At 63.1% G+C, this 19,103-nt stretch overlaps 2 protein-coding genes across 2 annotated transcripts in view; one reads left to right on the top strand and one right to left on the bottom strand.

Annotated features, from left to right (window-relative positions):
* Positions 1-6,546: 6,546 nt before the first annotated feature.
* LOC102281685 (collagen alpha-1(I) chain-like) lies at positions 6,547-10,645 on the bottom strand. The gene is made up of 6 exons (XM_070363239.1): positions 10,506-10,645; positions 9,892-10,088; positions 7,847-8,564; positions 7,554-7,691; positions 7,436-7,500; positions 6,547-6,608 (listed from the first exon to the last, which is right to left on the bottom strand). Exons 1-6 carry the CDS (start codon positions 10,643-10,645, stop codon positions 6,547-6,549), a joined length of 1,320 nt encoding a protein of 439 aa, XP_070219340.1.
* LOC106700651 (uncharacterized) overlaps positions 9,208-19,103 on the top strand; it is a 194,254-nt gene continuing 184,358 nt past the window's right edge. Inside the window, exons 1-2 of the mRNA XM_070363442.1 lie at positions 9,208-9,489; positions 14,794-17,371. Of these exons, the coding sequence (XP_070219543.1) occupies positions 14,823-16,049 (1,227 nt within the window). The 5' untranslated portion in view covers positions 9,208-9,489; positions 14,794-14,822 and the 3' untranslated portion in view covers positions 16,050-17,371. The remainder of the gene's footprint in view (positions 9,490-14,793; positions 17,372-19,103) is intronic.

The raw sequence follows: 19,103 nt of genomic DNA, 5'->3' as shown, positions 1-19,103 counted from the left end.
AGGAGCAGGCCAGCCAGGCCTGTTGTGTGGACAGGAGACCAGGCCCAGCCCCAGCACTGGCCCCTCTTGAGGCTGGTAGGTGCTGAAGCCAGTGCCAACTCCCCACCCCATCTCAGGTGAGCCCCTGAAATGGTAGCAAAGCCTCAAAGACTGGCCTGCTGAGTCCGCACTGGGGTGGACACCGAGCCCAGTCTGAGTGGCGTTGTTCCTGAGGTTTGCTCTGAGCCCTGAGGGGCCAGGAGGTCAGCAAAGGCCGGATACCTGTTCTTCCTGTGTCCTGGTGCCTCCTTTTGGTGCTGACTTCACAGGGATGAGCACATCCTGAACTTCCAGAAACGAGAGACAAGTCCCGGCACGGGGGTCGGGTGCCGAGAGGCTTCCTGTCGGGGCGGTCAGCGTAGGGAGGTGAGTTCTGAGAACAGATTTCGTTTTGTAGGACTCATCCAGCAGGGTTTGGAACTGCGCGGGACTCAAACAGGAATAGAAACGCTCCCCCCGTCTTAAAACCTTGGAGGGGAGGGTCTGCTGAAGTGAGAGAAAGTCAGGTCACGCTCACAGCGGCGGTGCTGAGGGAGGGAAGCTGGCACCACGTGACTGAGGACACTGACCGTCCCCTCTTGGACATGGATGGAGGCAGCCAGCGTGGTCTACATGGTGGTTTACAGGCAGGGCACCTTTGCTGGCCAGTGGCCTACAGACAGCTGACTCCTGGTCTTGCTCCAGGGCAGCACCGCCCCTCCTCTAGGCCCCTTCTATAGGCCGTGCCTTCCAGACAGTGCACTCTGCAGGGAGTACCGTGCGGCCCCACCGCTTCATGCCTCACCCCCTGTCATCTCTCTCAGCCGAGGCCCCGACAGCCTCCCTTTCATCCCGAAAGGCCCCGGCCACTCTCCTTCTCAAAGGTATCCATGTTGGAGCCTTTGACTTCTTCCTTCTTGACTTATTGGAAAATTGCTCCAAACACAAGTGGTACTTTCCATGACTCTGGCCAGAAGAGGGCTAGATGACACGAGCTCCAGCAGCTGGTGGGAGTGATGAGGGAGAGGCCGCCGGACAGGAGGTCCGTCTCCCCAGGCGGATGCTCGGGCGTCGCTCAGGAGAGGACCTGCTCCAGGTCGGATGAGGCCCACGAGATGGGGCAGGCTCAGGCGAGGGTGGGGGCTGAGGAGAGAAGGCTCCGGGACTCACCCCGAGACCCCCGTCACTTCAGGGTGTCTCCCCACGTCTTTCCTTTTCTCCTGTTCCCATCTAGCTTCTCTGCCAATTCACCTTCATGCTTACTCTTTACATGCAGGGCTTTAAAACTCAGGCACACCTCCTGACAAGAGAAACCAGAGGAAGAGCCCATTTTTATCGAGTGACCCTCTGTCCAGAGCAACAGGTGCAGGTAATTTTGTCCCGTACAGAACGACCTCTCCCCGCCCTGATGTCTGCTACCTAATCCCCGGGACCCAGCAGTATGTCACGGTATGTGGCAAAGCTGGGATTGACACTGTTCATCAGCTGCTTTGGGATGGCTAGAGTACCCTGCAGCATCCAGGTAGACCCAATCTAATTGTGAGGGTCCTCAAGAGGCCAGAGGGGGCAGCGTGGGACGGACTGAGCCTGTCACAGCTGGCTTTGGCCGTGGCCTCTAGAGGACCCAGAGCCTCCACCAGGACCAGCCCAGGCTGCGCACACCTGATTTAACCCAGGGAGACCCACTTGGACTTCTGGCCCCAGGTCTGTGCAGGGGTGTATATGCGCTGTCTGCGGTCGAGAGACAGTCCCTCACAGTGCATCTGTCCAGAGGCAGTAGGGCGCTGGCGTCCCCTATGTGGCACTTCTTATCATCCCCGCTTTCGTGGGAGAGGAAACAGGCTCTGGGGGAAGTGATTTGGCAGGGGTCCTGCTGGATGGGCCCAGCCCTGAGTCACTCTCAAGTCTGTGCTCCTTCCTCTGTGTGCTGCCTGGGGTGGAGGGCTGGCACTGTCTCCATGGGTCAGAGGAACCCGGGAGCCAGGCTCCATGGCACCTGGGGCCTTGCTGAGGCACCAGCTCTTGCAGAGTCCAGGCCGTGGGCATCCCGAGTTGCCTCCCTTGTGCTGCCTGTCCGGCCCCGGTGCCAAGTCCCCAGGCGGGAAGTGCTCAAACGCCCTCTGCTGGCAGAGCTGGGAGTCAGACTGTCTGTGCCCGGTGGAGGTGGGGCTCTGTCTCCTTGGGGAGCTGGCTGTGGGCATCTAACTGCAGAGACCAGGTGAGCTGGAGGTCTCGGTGGACACAGGAGAGCAGTGGGCCGGGGAAGTCCTTGCCTGCAGCAACGGGGGCCCTAGGGAAGGGCTCGCGGTGCAGCCCAGGTGTGGGCCCGAGCATAGGATGGGTGGGAGAGTCCACCAAGCTCCGCAGAGAGGATGCTGTTTTGGAATTACTGAATTGTAAATATATATATATATATTATTTTTGAGAGTGAACAACTTTGGAGATGCTTGAAAAAAGGCAAGGGCATGGTGGGAAAACAACACCATTCAGGAGAAGATGGGGATGAGTGTAGGATGGTTCTGGAAATAGGAGCCAAGCTGCCACTCCAGGCTTGATGCCCCTCGGCCCCAAGGCCCCGGGGGTACAGTGATTAGACCCAGAGCCTCTGGCAGGTGCTCCAGGGCCATCTGGGCAGGACTGTGACTCAGGGGTGAACTAAGAAGGCCACAAGAGTCCCCTGGCACCAGCCCTTTGGGCAGCAAAGGCTTATCAGCGCCCTTGATCTCTAGCAATCAGCTCTCAGATTCATCATCTTTATCATCTCCTGCTTTCTATCTCAGGACTTCCCCGGTGGCTCAGACGGTAAAGCGTCTCGCTTACAAGGCGGGAGACCTGAGTTCAATCCCTGGGTCAGGAAGATCCTCTGGAGAAGGCGATGGCAACCCACTCCAGTACTCTTGCCTGGAAAATCCCATGGACGGAGGAGCGTGGTGGGCTACAGTCCATCGGGTTGCAAAGGCTTTCTACTTCATTGATCTTTGTGTTTCCATTACTTAGTTTATGTTTCGTTTGCTCTACTTTTTCCAGTTTCTTAGTGTGGACACTGTCATGGATTTTTAAACCTTTCTTCTTTTTTGATATAGCTGTCAGCGCTATGGATTTTCCTGTAAGTACTGCTTTGGTACATCCTACAATTTTGACGTTTTCATTCTTAGTTCAAAATATTAATTCTCTTTTGATTTCGTCTTTGACCCAAGGTCACTCAGAAGTATGTTACTGAGTTTCCAAGTATTTGAGTTTTTTTCAGGGACGTTTCTGTATCTGTTTTCATTTTACACTTTGACACTTGTCCTTGGCCTTGACTGGGGAGGAGAGAAAGGGAAGCTGGGATGAGAAAGATGCTGGGGGCAGAGGCCAGGGCCACAGAGCTCAGAGAAGGGGCCCTCAGACCTGTGAGGACTGAGGGGCCACGGGACTCAAGGACAGGGATCCCAGGGCTCTGAGCGGGTAACTCTACCTCTCCTGGGAGTTAACGGCCCACCCAGAGCCTCGGGGGAGAGCCCTCTGGGGGGACGTCATGCACCCAGAACAGAGGAGACCCTGTGTGGCCTGAATGCAGGGAGCCAGGGGAGAGCGGCAGCTGGGAGCAGTGGGCAGTTCCGGGACCGGGACCGGGCGTGGCGGGGTCACACGCTCACCGGCAGGAAGTGCCTGGGGCCTGGCTCATCTCCGTACTGCTTGCCAGCCTTCTGCGAGGACTCTGGGAGTCCACAGGAGTGTCCCTGTGGCACCTGGGCAGAGGGATGGTGATACCTGGAACCTGGGGTCTAGCCAGGAGCCCCAAGGCAGCCCCCGGCTCCTGGGAGAGGAGGGAGACAGGAGGGAGCCCCCGGCACAGGGCGTCACTGCTCTTCTCAGCACTACAGGAAGGACTGGCTCGGGCCCCCCGCCCCGTACCCCACTGGCCCGGGAGACAGGTGGCCCTGGTTCGGAGAGGGGATGGAGCCCTGTTGGCAGGTGGGCAGCCACCCTGGCCCACCTTAGGCAGTCTTTTGCTCCATTCCATAGGCTGTCGCACCGTGGAAAGGGCCTCTGGCCAGCCGCGGGCACTGTGGACCGAAGTGCTGGTGAGGGGTGCGGGCTTGCAGCATGAGTGGGGGAGGCCGCCGCCCCAGAACTCATTCTGGGAGAGATGGAGGGGTCCTCCTGGGTCTGGCCACTCCCCAGGGAAGTTCGAGAGAGTCCTATTCAGCTGGGCCATGTACTTTCCTCCCAAAGGCCTTCTCCCCGCCCAGCCCAACTGCCCAGCACACAGCCACCTCTGAATGCCCAGCCAGGCCCTTCAATCCTGGCCTGGCCCCTCCAGCCAGGCAGGGCCCTCCCCAGGGCCGGAGGAGTGTTCAACAGGCCTGATTAACAGGCGGGGCACTTCGGGGACAACGGGCAGCCTGGCTCCAGCCTCCAGGCGAGACGGGCCTGTGGAACCCTCTAGCTCTGCTCTGCGCAGGGGACATGCTCCGTGCCAGGCTACAGCTGGTTAATCACTTGGAAAACACAGTCGCGCCCCCTGGCTGTGAAAATCACTTCAGGGCCTGCGGGGTCAACTTTCGTTGCTAGGAGAACCCAGAACTGATTTCCTGTGTCTGGGGTGGCCCAGTGTCCGGCCACCCTGCAGCAGAGAGAGGGGTCCCCCTGAGCACAGTTATGGGGATGAACCGTGTTCTCGAACACGCAAGGGGAGTTCTCTTTTCCCCCGGTAATGAGCAACACCAGGGTGTCCTCACAGACAGCAAGAAGCCTGGTGGGGATGAACCGTGTGCTTGAACACGCAAGGGGAGTTCTCTTTTTCCCCCGGTAATGAGCGACACCAGGGTGTCCTCACAGACAGCAAGAAGCCTGGTGGGGATGAACCGTGTTCTCGAACACGCAAGGGGAGTTCTCTTTTCCCCCGGTAATGTCCTCACAGACACCAAGGGTGCCCTCACATGAACCGACAGCAAGCAGGAGTTCTCTTTTCCCGTAATGAGCCTGGGGGTGCCCCTGCAGACAGCAAGAAGCAAGCGCCCCTCTACCCCCATCTACCCCCCGCCCACGGAGCCCTTTGCACTCGGGCAGGTGGAAGGTTCTAGATGCTAAGGCCTGCAGACATGAGTTGGAGATGGTGCCCACGTCTCAGGCCCCTGAGCTCCGCCCCCCGCATGACGCAGCGCTGCATCGCTTGTGTGACACCGCCCTCCTGGGCTCAGAGCTCACCCACGGCAGAGGACCAGGGGCGTGTACCCAGTGCCAGTTACAGGTGGGTCTTGAGGGGAAGAAGGAGGGAGGGAGGGTGAGGGGCACTGGGACTCACATGCCTGGTTCCAGTCTTGGCTCTGCTGAAGGGCTGTGCCACCTGACCTGGCACCTTAACCTCTCTGGGCCGCAGATTCCTGCTTGGTCTCCCCCACGTAAGCCAGAGCAAACACACAAAGAATCCCCTTGGTCATGGTCATCAAAGCCTCTGCCCACTGCCCTTGCACCCCCTCCAGTCGGCCAGGCACAGAGGCCCTGGGGGAGAGCAGGTCACCAGCCACACAGGGCAGTGGGTGGGCTTAGGGGGAAGCAGGGGCTACTGGGTCTGGCTGCTCAGGGGAGGAAAGGGGGTCCGTCTTGTCCCAAGCTCTCAGGGCCAACGGTGCCTGCACAGTTGCCCGGGACCTCGAGAGTGGAGGGCACCTCTGACTGGTCTCAAGGTCAGCTCTGTAGACAGAGACCCTCTGTCCACTGAAGTGGGGTTCTGCCAAAGTGCCGTCAGCCTTCCCCAACCCCCGTGCAGCAGGACCACTCCCAACAGGGCAGGCAGGTCTCTGAGTCTCTGTGGGAGGCTTCTGGAGTTTGTAATCTTGCCTAATCCTGCTTCAGATCCCTGTGGGCAGGCGGAAAGCCACATGCAGCAGACTCGAGCCAGCCAGCAGATCCTGGTCCCAGGGACAGGCCAGGGGTGGACCTCTGCAGTCCCAAGCCCCCTGCTCAGGGCCCTGGAGGTCCAGGTCCAGGACCTGTGCTCAGGTATGAAGCGGAAAGATGGAGATGCCTGCCTTGCCTGCCTCTCTGGGGCCTCCCCTCAGCTTGTGCAAGGTCACACACAGGCCGCGTCAGCCAGCCTGGTCTGGGTCCAGGGCCAAAGTAAGCCAGAGCTGGGGCCCTCCAGAACCTCAGACGGGAGCTGCAGGGGACTTTCAAGGGCGCTCTGGGACTTCTGTTCACATTGAACAGACCCTGCCTCAAGAAGCAATACATGTCTTGGGACGTTCTCTCTGAGGATGGCCTTGCTCCTGAACGCGGCCAAGCTGGAGGCCAACCTGCAGTGAGGGCCAAAAGGACTGGCCCCAGAGCATGCATCCTCCCCGGCCGGTGCCCTGTCAGGAGGAAGGAGGGTCTCGGGCCACCTGCACCCTGTGCACCCTCCGCAGTGGCTGCTGGGCAGTGCCTGGGGCTCTCCAGGGACACAAAGTGAATGAGGAGCAGCGAGGGGCCCAGGAGTCACACGGGGCATTCCCGACGCGTCCTCCTACAGCCGTGACGGCGCCTGACATGGGAGAGGGACGCTTAGGCGGCCTGGTCAAGGAACCCAGCGTGAATTTTGAGCAGAGACTCCAAGGCCAGGAGCACTGTGGGCACAGAGGACCTTGGTCAACACATCTGGGACTGAGACTTTGAGTTTTGTTCTAAACACATCAGGGCAGAGATGGGCATGAAGCATCAGAGGCTCAGACCAGAGGAGGTATGACAGCTCTCTATTCCCGCCTCACAGATTCCTCCAGCAGGGTGGGTGGGCTGCAACCAGGAGCTCTGCAGAGACCATGGGTGGGGGCCAATGAGGGCCTGACCGGAGCCAGTGGGATTCCACCTCTCTATCAAAGCAGGCCAGTAATATGAATTGTGTTTGAGGATGCTGTGTTTGGAAATAACATAGGATAGAGGATAACTAATAACTGAGCATCTAATTTAATCCTGGTCCGAAAGCCTGTTTATTTAGACCAAGCAGCTGAGTGAACACTTTAGCAGTGGGTCTGACCACCAGGTCCTGGAGCAGGGTGCCTGTCAAGCCAGGGTTTGAGTCAGGAGGGAACGAGGGTCGGGCACCCCCAGACTGCCCGAGCAGACTCCAGATGGGTCGGGGTGACGGGCTCATCATGGGGGAAGCTCATGGGCATGGAGGGAGCACCTCCCCTGGAATGGCACAGGCTCCGGGCAGCCACCCTGGTCCCCGAACCTGACCCACACCTGCAGCGTCATGCAGCTGGAGCCTGGCTATTGCATGGCCTCTGTGAGGTGGGCCAGCAGAGGACTGGGCCTTGACCGGAACTAGAGGGTTCTTTACTTCCCTGGTGGCCAAGCCTGAGCTGGGGTCCCATTCTGTGTGCCCCTCAGCCCAGCACTGAGTCACTGGACCCTCTCTGGGGCACGTGTGAAATCCTGGAGGAGCTTGGCCCACCTGGAGCCGGTGGCGAGGAGCCCGGGATGCCAGGGAGCCCGGCAGGATTGAAGGCTCCCTGTGATCTGAGGGGTGGGGAGACTTGCGGGGGGTCAGGGGCAGTGGCAGGACCCTCAACCGAGGCCCGAAAGGGTCTGAGGCAAAGCTGAGGGATGTCCCGGCTTGAGAGCTCCTAGGGTCCAGGCACTCCCTGCCATGTGAGCCTCGGTCACCCAAGATGAGCCTGTCGCCCCCTGCCAGGTCCGGGCTGGGCAGCCTGTGGCCGCACACGACCCAGAGAAGGACAATGCTTCCCAGGTTGTCAGGGTGAGGCGGGCTGGGTCCCAGCACAGCGAGTCCCAGTCCTCTTCGTGAGGCAGCCACGCCCTCTACAACCCCAGGAGGGGCTCCGAGGACCCTGAGGGTCCCCACCCGCCCACAAGGGGCACAGCGGGGCTCAGGCAGCCCGTTAAGGCCCGGTCCCAGACCCCTGGGCAGCGGGCCAGTGCTCCTCCCAGGGGCTCCCCGATGTCCCCAGTGAGGGCTCTCTGCTGAGGAGCATCTTCACAGGGCTGCCTCTCCCCGGGGGGCTCACTGCCCACCCTTCCATCCCCCCTCGTCCACCAGGTGTGAGGCTGGAGGGAGGCCGGGCTGAGCTGCCGCAGGCGGAGGTCCACGCAGGTCCTGCCCCTCGGACCCGGGAGCGTGAGGCAGAAGGGCGTGAAGTCCGGGACCCTCCGCACCCCGGACCCCGAGGGCGAGGGCTCCACCCTGTGGTCCTCGGTTCCCACAGTGGCAGAGGAAGCCAGGCTCCCCGACTCAGAGGTGCTCTGGCCGCAAGGGCCTCCTGCCCCAGATTCTCCGATCCGGCCCGTCTGGCTTCGGGAGAGCAGGGCCGGCGCCGGCTGGCGGCAAGCTTCCCAAGGGAGGGCCAGAGCCATGCCGCCGGCTCCCCGCAGGAGCCCCCCGAGGTCGGGCCGGGACTCGGCGCCTCTGTCGCGCACACGAGGGCGTCCCCGGTCACCGGGGAGGCGCGCGCTCCTCCAGTCCGCGGGCGGGGCGCACCCCTGCCGCCCCCGGCGAGAGCCCGGCCCGGGCTCCGAGCCCCTGGGTGCCCGGGAGGCGTCTGGAGCGTCCCGCAGCGGAGCCCCTGGGCCGGCGACGGCCCTCAGACGCCACGGCCGGGCGGGGCCCCGTGGGGAGGCCGGGCAGGTCCCGGGGAGGGCGCCGGAGCCGGTCCTGCGGCAGCTCCTTTCCTGCCCCCTCCGCCCTCCCCGGCCCGGCCTCCCGCGGCCTCCGCTCTCCGCGCAGCCTCTCAGGCCTCTTCCCCTGGCTCCCCCACGCACCACTGTCTCTCCTCACACTCCGCCTCCGCTCTCACACCCGCCTCTCCTCTCCTCAAACCCCGCCTCTCCTCTCCCCGCACACCCTGCCCCTCCTCTCCTTACACACCCGCCTCTCCTCTCCCCACACCCCGCCTGTCCTCTCCCCACACCCCGCCTCTGCTCTCCGCACACCCCGCCTCTCCTCTCCTCTCCCCCGACCCCTGGCTGTCCTCTCCTCTCCCCACCCCTTCCTCTCCTCTTCTCTCCTCTCCTCTACACACCTGGCCTCTGCTCCCCTCCCCGCCGCCTCCTCCCCGGCCTCCCGCCTCCGTCTTCGCCTGGGGTAGTTGCCCCTTTGAAGCCCCCGCCGGCTTCGCGGCGTCCTCAGCGCTCCCACCACGCGCGGAGCTGCCCTCAGGCCCCTCGGTTTCAGCTCCTTTTCATCCTTTCCTTCTCAACTTGATTAAAACCAGCGGAGAAACCGACGTCAGGGGGCGGGGTCATGTTCGAGGGGGCGGAGCCTACGCTCTGGGGCCGCCCCGCCCTTCCCCGGCCCGGGCCCCTTTGTGCTGGAGGGCGGGGGCGAGGTCATATGGCTGAGGGGGCGGAGCCTATGCTCAGGAAGGAAGCGAAGCCCCGCCCCGCCCCGTCCGGTCCCCGGCCCCTTTGGGCAGGCGCGCGGGGACACGGCCCGGGCTGTTTCTGCGAGGCCGTGCGTGGCCAGCCGTCCTGAGCCCACAAAGCGACCAGGTGTGTCTCCCAGGTACTGTTTGGTTGTTTTTAGTGTTTGTAGAGGAGAAGGCAATGGCACCCCACTCCAGTACTCTTGTCTGGAGGATCCCATGGACGGAGGAGCCTGGTAGGCTGCAGTCCATGGGGTCGTGAAGAGTCGGACACGACTGAGCGACTTCAGTTTCACTTTTCACTTTCATGCATTAGAGAAGGAAATGGCAACCCACTCCAGTGTTCTTGCCTGGAGAATCCCGGGGACGGGGGAGCCTGGTGGGCTGCCGTCTATGGGGTCGCACAGAGTCGGACACGACTGAAGCAACTTAGCAGCAGCAGCAGCAGTAGCAGTGTTTGTAGAAAGAATGAGACGGAGAAGTAGAGAAAATTCGGACAGGTTTAGGGGACAGGCCACCAAGGCCCCACCCCAGTCGTCCTGGACCTCGGGCCTCAGAGGCGGTGCTCGGCCCTCCTGGAGGGCCGTGTGGTGTGAAGGACCCCATAGGTCTTGCCCCTGGGAGCTCGAGCTGATGGCGGGGACGGGTGGTGGTGGAGTAGTGCCCTTGGGGGTCAGGTCAGCTCTGGTTCCCTCAGCCCCTAGCTCTGCCGGCAGTGGTGAGGGCCTGGCCAGCAGACGTGGGGGTGGGAGTCGGAGGAGGGCACCTTCCATTTGCACGCATCTTCCTGGGGAGGCTGTTCTCTACCTGGAACAATCAGCTCTTCATGCAAGGGCGCAGAGCACAGGTGTAAACTCGCTCTCCTTCATTGGCTCATTCATTCATTCATTGAAGAAACAGCTGTGGGCATTTTTCCAGCTGTACCTGGGCCCTGGAATGCAGCCCTAGGGAGCCAGGGAGAACAACCCTTTGGGGCCCTGTCCCAGCTCAGGCCTCAGCCTGGGTCCCCAACTCCCCTGACCCCTGGGCCCTGCGGCTTCCTCCCCCTCCTTCATCCTGCTCTGGGAAGGCCTCTCCTTGGCGTGGCCTCCCCTCCAGCCACACCACACAGGCTCCCACATACACAGAGCCCCCCACACCCACCTGTGGCTCCCGGAGCCCACACACCTGCAGTGCAGGGCTGGCTCCACCTCACTGGCCCCGCTCGCAGCCGGGCCGCCAGGGCCAGGGCCCCCGGGGACACCTGTCACACTGGGGCCTTCTGGTCTCCTGCTGGGCTCCATCTTGTGATGAGGCCCAAACACCAGATCTGGAAGGGCTCCTTTGAAATCTGGGGCCGTGAGTGCAGAGACCTCACCTGGCCAGGGGCCTCCGTGGGTGAACCTCAGTCTGACCAGGTGAAGGTGTGGGAACAGCCATGGACACGCCCCGTGCTGACCAGCACCCTCGCCTCTCTGGGCCTCAGCTGGGACTATGGCTCTCAGGTTCCCGTCTCCCCGACCCCTGTGCAGCACCCTGGGAAGCAGGACCACACCCAGGACCGGGGGCTCTCCCTGGCCCCGTGGCCCCAGAGTCCCTCGCGGGCTCTGTTGTGGGCACAGCCCTGCCCCGTGTGCCCTCCCTGCGAGGTCTCGGTTTGTCTTTTCTAAAATCGCACTCAGTCTCCCCCTTGACCCGTGGGCTCCTGCCCCGTCATCTGCCTGAGGCGCCTCAGCACACAGACTGGCAGGAAGGCAGGAAGCTGCTGCCACAAGGAGCCCCCACTGGCTGCCCAACAGGAAGTTCCAGATGGTGTGAGGGAGTTGGGCCAGCCAGCATCCTGTTGTTGCCTTGAAAACAGAGGAACTGAGTGCGTGGCTGGCTGCTCAGGCGTGAGCTCTCAAGATCAAGCAAGTGGGAGGCAGGGTTCCATCTGCGGGGGGCACATGTCTCCCCCACCCCTCAGCCTGCTGTGCGGAGCTGGGGGCCTGCCCTTCGTCTGGGTTCTGGGCGGTGGGCCCGGCCTGCTTAAGGCTCTCTGTGCCCCTGGCCAGTCACAGCTGAGCACAGAGCTGGCCACCAGCACCATTTCCAACCCCGGTCAGAGGCCCTTCTACCTGCCCTCGCCTGAGGCTGCCATCCGACCTAGACCCTTCCTGGGGTTGTGGGCAGGCCCTGGCTAGGGGAGTGGGGACTGCAGGCCGCACTAGAGGCCTTCCCTGGGCCTGGAGCTGCACCTGGGGGTGGGCATAGTCCAGGTGCAGACACGGTTGACCCAGGGCAGAGGAGCCTGTCCTGTGGGAAGCTGACCTGAGCTTGGTTCTCCCTCCCTCTCGTCCATCCCAAATACATCTGCTGCTTGGCAGGCTGGACACACGGATGCCCACTGAGTCCACCTCCGACCTTGGCGAGCAGGGCCAGTGAGCTGAGACACAGCGCCTGTGCTGGGGGCTGCTGGGGAGGGGGTGAGACTCCAGGGGCACCTTACTCAGAGGCTCCCCTGAGATCTGGAGGTGAAGAGGGAAAGGGTGACCAGCAGAGGCAATGGAGGCTGGGTGTGGCTGGAGCCCTGGGGCTGACGGAGGGGCCTGCCGGGTGAGGGGCCAATGGAGCTCGGGAGGAGACCACCTGGGGACCCCGCTGGCCAGCAGGGCCCACTCCCCCTGGCAGCACCCGTGCCTGTCCAGACCCTGATCAAAGGCTCAGACAGCAGCTGGCCGAAGTCATCTAGTCCAGCTTGATGGGGAGGAAGAGGAGGCAGCCTTGCCTGTCCGAGAGCGCTGGGAGCACGCGGCAGGGGGCACGGCCTGCTGGCTCCCTCCCCGTTCCTCCAGGTCAAGGGTGCTGAGAGCGGAGCAGGACCTCAGCCTGGCTGGGGCGGGAGTCTTCTGGGCTGTGGTCCCAGGAGAGAGCCAAGCCCCCAGGGCGCCCCCGCGGGCTTCTCGCCAGGAACATCCCGTCCTGCACAATCAGCATCTGTGGTCAGGGCCGTGGGCACGCGGAGCTGCTGCTGCGGCTCCCAGGAGAACCCCGAGGCCGCAGCTCCGTTCCCCTGTTTTCAGTGCTCTGGTTACCAGTGGACTTTCTCTAACTCTATCCTGCCCATGTGACATCTCAGGTTTTTAAGTGGAAAGGTGGCTCAGACGGGAGAGTCTGCCTGCAATGCGGGACACCCGGGTTTGATCCCTGAGTCGGGAAGATCCCGTGAAGAAGAGCATGGCAACCCACTCCAGTATTCTTGCCTGGAGAATTCCATGGGCAGAAGAACCTGATGGGCTATAGTCCACGGGGTCGCAAAGAGCAGGCACGACTGAAGTGACTTAGCACCACTTTGATTTAGCTTGTATTTCTTCCTCGGGTATGAGGCTGCCTAGCGGATTTTTTCAAGTGATCACATGTGTCCAATGGCCCAGATCAGAAAGGAGCGTTTGGGGGCCAGCTTCCCCAGGTGGGAGGGAGAGGTCGAGGCCCCGAGGGACACAGTGGCCCTCCCCAGTCACGGGGCAGCACTGGTGAAGGGAGGGAGGGTTTCAGGAAGGCTCAGCAGGCTGGGGCCGCCAGGTCCCCACCCCCGGGGGAAGGTTCCTGGAGGAGAGCGGCTGTTGAGGAGGGTCACCGGCAGCTGGGATCTTCCCTCGGAGCTGGCAGCCAGCCCCAGTTACCGTGTGCACTCCCCACCCCCGGACCCCAGCCTGGCCTGCCCTCCTGAGAATGGTACCCCTGCCCTTCCCATCGCTGCTTCCAGCGGGAGGCCCGGCCCAGGCTCCAGAGAGCTCCAGGCCCCGCCAGGGCCTCCTGCTCGCCTGGCACCACCATCAGGTGGATTCCAAGGGAGCCCTGGCCGTCCCGCCTCCGGGACCAGCTGGTGCCCTTTCCCAGTAGCAGCCGCACTGGCCACTTCTCCTGAAACACTCTCCTTCCTCAGTTTGCTTCCTTCCTTCTTTCGCTTTCCTGCTGTTCATCAGATTTAGCAGAGATGTCTCAGAAAGCGTTGGCTGGAGAAGTCCTTCTGTCTGGGGCAGACGCGCCCCGGCTGCTCCCAGGCCTTCTCTGAGGACAGGCTTGGGGAGCGGGCAGCGTGGGCACCACATAGGAGGCTCTCGGTGCCCAGGAAGCACAGCGGCAGCCTCTGCCTCCCGGACGCCTGGACGCTGCGGGGGAGCGCCTTCTGCCCATTGGAGGTTAGAGGAGATGGGATGGTGTCCTGAGCGCCAGGCTTCCCCAGGGCGTCCCTCAGAGCCTCAGCGCCTCCTCCCCTGGTTCTCAGCTGCCCAGCCAACTCGGGATGCAGGGGCCTTGTGGCAGGGGCAGGGGGGCTAGACCACAGGGGCTTCCCAGGCTGTCTTGGCCCTCGTGACCCCCACCCTGATCCCGCAGTGGGGAGGGGTCCAAGCTGGAGGCCCCAGAGGCTGTGAGGTCACAGCCTGCCTTGGGCCTGCGGGGTTGAGAGCTGCTTGCTGGGACCCGCACGGGGCCACGGGCGTGCGAAGAAGCCTGCAGGACTGGGTCCTGGGAAGAGGTGCTCTTGGGGACAAGCAGGCAGACCCGTGAGGGCGGCCCAGGCTCAGCTCTGGCTCCTGGACAGGCGCGGCGAGGCCTCAGTGGGAGTCTGCGTGCAGAGCAGAAGCAGTCCAGGGCCCCGCACTGTGTGACCCCTCCTGGGGGCACATTGCTGGGAAGACCCAGCCAGTGTACTCGCTGCGCTGCCGGCACCGCGGGAGGCGACTGCACTGGCCCAGCGCCCTCCCACAGCCCTGGAGGCTGGAGGCTGCAGGCCTCGGGCCTCTGGTATGTTTCCCTGAGGCCCACTCCTCGCTCCTCGACAGCAGGTCCTCGTGCAAGGGTGGGTGTGGGCAGCAGGAACTCCATGGAGTCTCCTTCAGAAGGACACTGACCCCTGCCTGGGGGCTCCACCAGTGGCCTTGTCACTTCCCCAAAGCCCCACCTCCTTAGGCCATCACCACGGGGTTAGCATCTCAGCACAGGAAGTCCGGGAGGGCATAGACGTCCAGCCTCCCATGCGGAGGGAAACGAGAACCACAGGGGACTGCCGGTGTGGCCTCCGTGAGCCCCAGCCCTTTGGAGCCAGATGTCCTGTGGATGTCCCCAGAGGCCCTGAGTGGGCGCCGCAGAGGGCAGACCCCCAGGGTGTGCTGGAGCAGGGTCCCGGTCACTGGGGTTTGGTGGAGATCCGAAGGCAGGCCCCAGAGTGGGAGGGGCTCAGGGCCCTCCCGGGAGGCTGTGACTTCCTCTGGTGGGTCCCGCGTTGGGAGGGGGAAGGGTGGCCGTCACTGACCGCACCCTGGCAGGCTTGGGTGGTTGGCAGCTTCCCGGGCTGACTGCGGCCGGTTGTGTCTGCGGCTCCACCTCTGCAGAGGGTCACCATAGTCCGTCTGCACAGTCAGCCCGTCCGTCTCCACCTCCTGCAGCCTAAGGGTGCTTTCCTTCTCAGGAACCAGAGGCAGACCCGGGGCAGCACGCATGGGTTCCTGCGCCGGGGAGGAAGGCGTGGCCCCGCCCATCCCCCCGCTGAGGCCTTGCGATCAGTTCCACCTGTTTGTGAGCTACAGCAGCGTGGACGCCGTGTGGACCCACAGGCTCACTGGCCGCCTGGAGGCCGAGCTCCCGGGGCTGAAGGTGTGCCTGCACGAGCGGGACTTCACGCCCGGCAGGAACGTGCTGGAGAACATGGCGGGCTGCATCCAGCAGAGCCAGAAGGTGCTGCTGGTGCTGAGCGAGGACTTTGTGCAAAGCCGCTGGTGCCTCCTGGAGGCCGACCTGTCCCTCGTGGGCTCCTGCCTGGAGAGGAAGCCGGTCCTCCCCGTCCTGCTGCGGCCCTGCCGGGTCCCGCTGCATCTCAGCCACCTGACCTACCTGGAGGCCACGGACGGCCGCTTCTTCCAGAAGCTGGTGCAGCTCCTGTGCACCCCCAGCCAGCACCTGGCGCACCCCCCGGCCCTGCGCTCGGCCCCCGCCCTCTACAGTGGGAAGGCCCTGCTGACCCTGGACTGCATCAACAGGGACAGCCTGCCCTCGTGGAAGGTGGGCAGCTTCAGCACGCTGGCCGTGCCGGACCCCCTGAAGGAGGTGCTGGAGGACCCCGAGCTGTACAAGCAAGCCGTGGGCATCCTGAATGGTGTGCGCTCGCCCCGCTCCTGCCTGCGTTACCTGGGCTGCAGGATCATCCTCGCCATCGTCCTGATTCTCCTCTCTGTGGTTTCGGTGTTCTTACCCTTGGTGTTGGGGATCCAGGAGCTCCAGCCAGCTCGGCGGTTCCTCGTAATCAGCGCCAATGCATTTTTCTGCCCCTTTTTCATGATCTTAAGCGTCAACACCCTGTGCTGGCTCCGAAGGTCTTCCAAGAAGACCCTGCGGGAGCTGGCGTGCCGCGTTGGGGAGGCCAACCTGCTGCTGGCGCCGCACTCGGTGCTCATGGGCTGCGAGACCAAGAACAAGCTCTACTTCGTGTACGTGCTGCTGGGTGACTGCAAGCAGACCTTCCTGGGCGCCCCCGATGGCGAGGCCGCGTTCCAGGAGGCCATCCTGCGGTTCGCGTCCAGCTACGCCTGCTGCCTCGCCCATTCGCACTTCCCTCACTGGGAGGAGGCCGCGGGGGCCCCGGGCCACCTGGAGGTGGGCCCGTGCTTCTGCCAGTTTGTGACTCTGCAGCTGAGGAGACTCGGGGGGGTCGGGGTGAACCCCGTGTGACGGTCTGAGGGCAGAGGCAGGGCCCCTTGCTGGACACCCGGCCGCCCCTGGGGGTTCCTGCGGCCTGGGCTGCCCTGAGCCCTGGGGGGGCGCACACAGGCATCTCCCCACGGTCCACTGTGCGCCCCGCCCGGTCAGACCCAGCTGACTGCAGACTCCCCTCCAGCTGCCCCAGCCCCTCCACTGCGGACCTGGGGCCGGCAGTGGGCGTGTCTTGGGCCGCTGCGCCCTCTCTGGAGCAGAGGCGTCCGCAGAGGGCTGGCGTCTCCCAGCCCACTGCCCCCGGAAGCGGGCTTCTCTTCTGTGCACCCAGTTACTCCCCGGAAGAATGGTCTGGGCGTGGGGACGGCAGGGCGGCACCTGAGGGCCCTGGCTGAACCGCGAGGCCCCATCGCTTTGCGTGCAGCCAGGAAGCGGGACTCTGGCCCAGGCCCCCGAGGTGCCTACACACCAAGGCAGGACCGCAGAGGTGTGCAGTGGGCCTCGGTCTCTGCCCTGGCTTCAGTTTACCGATCTGCAGGTGAGCAGCTGGCATCCAAGTTCAGTGCTGAGCAAATGCTCCTGCCCTCATCTGGGAGCCCGTGGTCCACAGCCGGGTGCGGTGCTGACGAGGGCTCGGCTAAGCCCCGCGTGGTATCGTGGCTCCACAGCCACTCTGACCGGGTAGCCTTGCAGTCCATCAAGCGCAGCCCGGGACGGCAGCCCCAGAGTCTCAGGCAAATGCAGCCCCTCAAGGGCCTGCCCAGCCGCCCTGAACCACAGCGCCCTCCCTCCCAGGCCTGCTGGCATCCCTTAGAGGAAGCCTCCAGAGTGGACCCGGCCCCACCCAACCCAACCCAGCCCAGCCTAGGGACCCTGCAGCACTCTCCCTACCCCCGACTCAAGCCCGTGCTCTGGTCCCACCCGCCCGCCCTTTCGGGAACTCGCTTCCCTGTCTCATTGTCCCCTGTGGTCTGTCGAACTGGAGGCCGGCTCCAGGCTTCACGGGTCACCTTGGTTCTGGAGCTGGGGTGGCACAAGAAGGGTTCCCCACAGGAGACTGGCCAGCGTGCGAGGGCCCCGAAGAGGAGGCTCTGGGCCAGGGCCAGTGTGAGCATAGGCGCTGGTTAGGAGGGCCCCGACCTCGGGGGCCCCGTGACAGCCTCCGCCGCAGCCCCTCCCTGGCCCGTGGGACCTGGAGCCCCTGCACGGGGCTGATGGGGGAGCAGCGTGGCCAGGACGCGGCGATGGATACTACCCAGAGGGGGCACGTCCTGTGAGCCCGAGCTCGCTGAATGGCCTTGGTCCCGGAATGCGGGGAGCGAGCTCCGCCCCTGGCAAAGGTCTTCACCACACCTTTGCTCTGTAGGAATGCAACTTTATCTAATGCTTTTTTGGAGGGTGGCTCTGACCAACCACCTTTAGAGAAAATAAGTTTTCTGAAGAAAAGGTCTTAAATGTTAACAGGCCTCCGGGCCAGAAGATGATGCAAATCACCTAAGCTTTTGCATATGATAAGTTTGCAGGAAGAAAGCCTGGTTTGCTGCAAGACTCTACCCTTCCCCCCCATATCCTCTATGCATAACTTAAGGTATAAAAACTACTTTGAAAATAAAGTGCGGGGGCCTTGTTCACCAAACTTGGTCTCACCATGTCGTTCTTTCTTCTTACCTTCTGGCTGAATTCTTCAGCCTCTTTTCTCCACTGAATTTCACTGAGCTATCTGGCCCTATGGGTCCTGATGGCAACGGCATTCCTACCCTGTAGTGCCAAGCCATGGCAGACAGGCAAAAAGAAGCGTAGTCTGTCACTTCAAGAGGCTGAGATTTTTCATCATGAATTATCACATTTGTCCAACAAGAAAGAGAAAACGTTTAAACAAGCCATTCCACGGAATGGTCTCTCACAGGCGTGTGGGAAATCCCAGCCACTTTTGGACGGTGTGTGGGGCAGGTAGGCCCTGCCGTAGCCAGCCCTGGGGGCTCCATGGGGCTCTTGGGGCTTGACTGCCCCACCCCCGTTCCCGCGCAGATCCCGCTGTCGGGGTGGGGCAGCATCAGGTGTGGGGGTGTTAGACCTGGAGGAGGGGTCCCCCGAGAGTGCCCCTGGTTTCCAGGGTGTTGGGGGCCCCCAGGATGGTCGACCTCCTACACAGCCCCCCACTCCAGGGCTGCATGACCCAGGCCTGCTGCTCCAGGATACCAGGACCCCTGCCCACCTCGCCACAGCCTGGATCCAGGGCTGCCCAGGGTCACACTGCCTGCTGTGGCCTCCCAGCCTCACCACCAGCACCAGTGGCTAGAGGCTGGGGGGCACCCGGGAGTGGAGTCTTCACGGTGGAAGCAGGAGGAGAGGACCCCCAGTGCCCAGCACAGCACCCCGACCCCCACTCTGGGCAGGTGAGGGATCTTTGTGGGCAGACGCCCTGGGAAGTGCTTCTGCTGGGCCTGGGCCTAGCTCTCAGTGAGGTGACAGGCAGTGGGGCGCTGAGGCTTTGCCCAGTGCTGGGAGCCCCTCACAAGGCTGCTGGTCACCAGTCTGGCATGCCACCTGCTGGGGTGCACCCCGCAGACTCTGCCGAGGCCCCCACCTTGGCCCCGAGGTTTCCCATGAGACAAAAGAGGAAGGCGGCCACACCCTGTGACCCCTTATCCCAGCTCAGGCCTGGATTCAGCAGTCGTGACCTGGGGCTCTGAGTGATCAGGTCCCTGGGCCCCATAGGATCCTCCAGGGGCTTTTAGGACCCCTGATATTCCCCAAGGTTTTCTAGGCCCCTCCACTGACCCTCCACCTGGCTGAACTCTGCCCTGTGGGTCGGGTGAGCCTTACCAGGGATGTCCTTGCCATAATCTTCACCCAAGGGGACAGGGAGGTGGGCTTCGGCCTGAAGTCAGCAGAGGGCTGTCCTGCACCTGCTCTGGGTGTCCTGGGCACTGGGTCGAGGCCATGAACCAGGTCCTCTCCCCAGAGGTCCATCCCAGGGGGGAGACTTGGGTGGGGCCTGGAGGCATCAGGTGAAGCTGGGACAGAGAGGGCAGGTCCCAAGCTGCCTTTCTAGACGGTCCCCACGGGTCT

The sequence above is a fragment of the Bos mutus genome, chromosome 26, assembly GCF_027580195.1.
Source record: "Bos mutus isolate GX-2022 chromosome 26, NWIPB_WYAK_1.1, whole genome shotgun sequence".
NCBI lineage: Eukaryota > Metazoa > Chordata > Mammalia > Artiodactyla > Bovidae > Bos > Bos mutus.
This window is presented reverse-complemented; position numbering and strand designations above follow the sequence as displayed.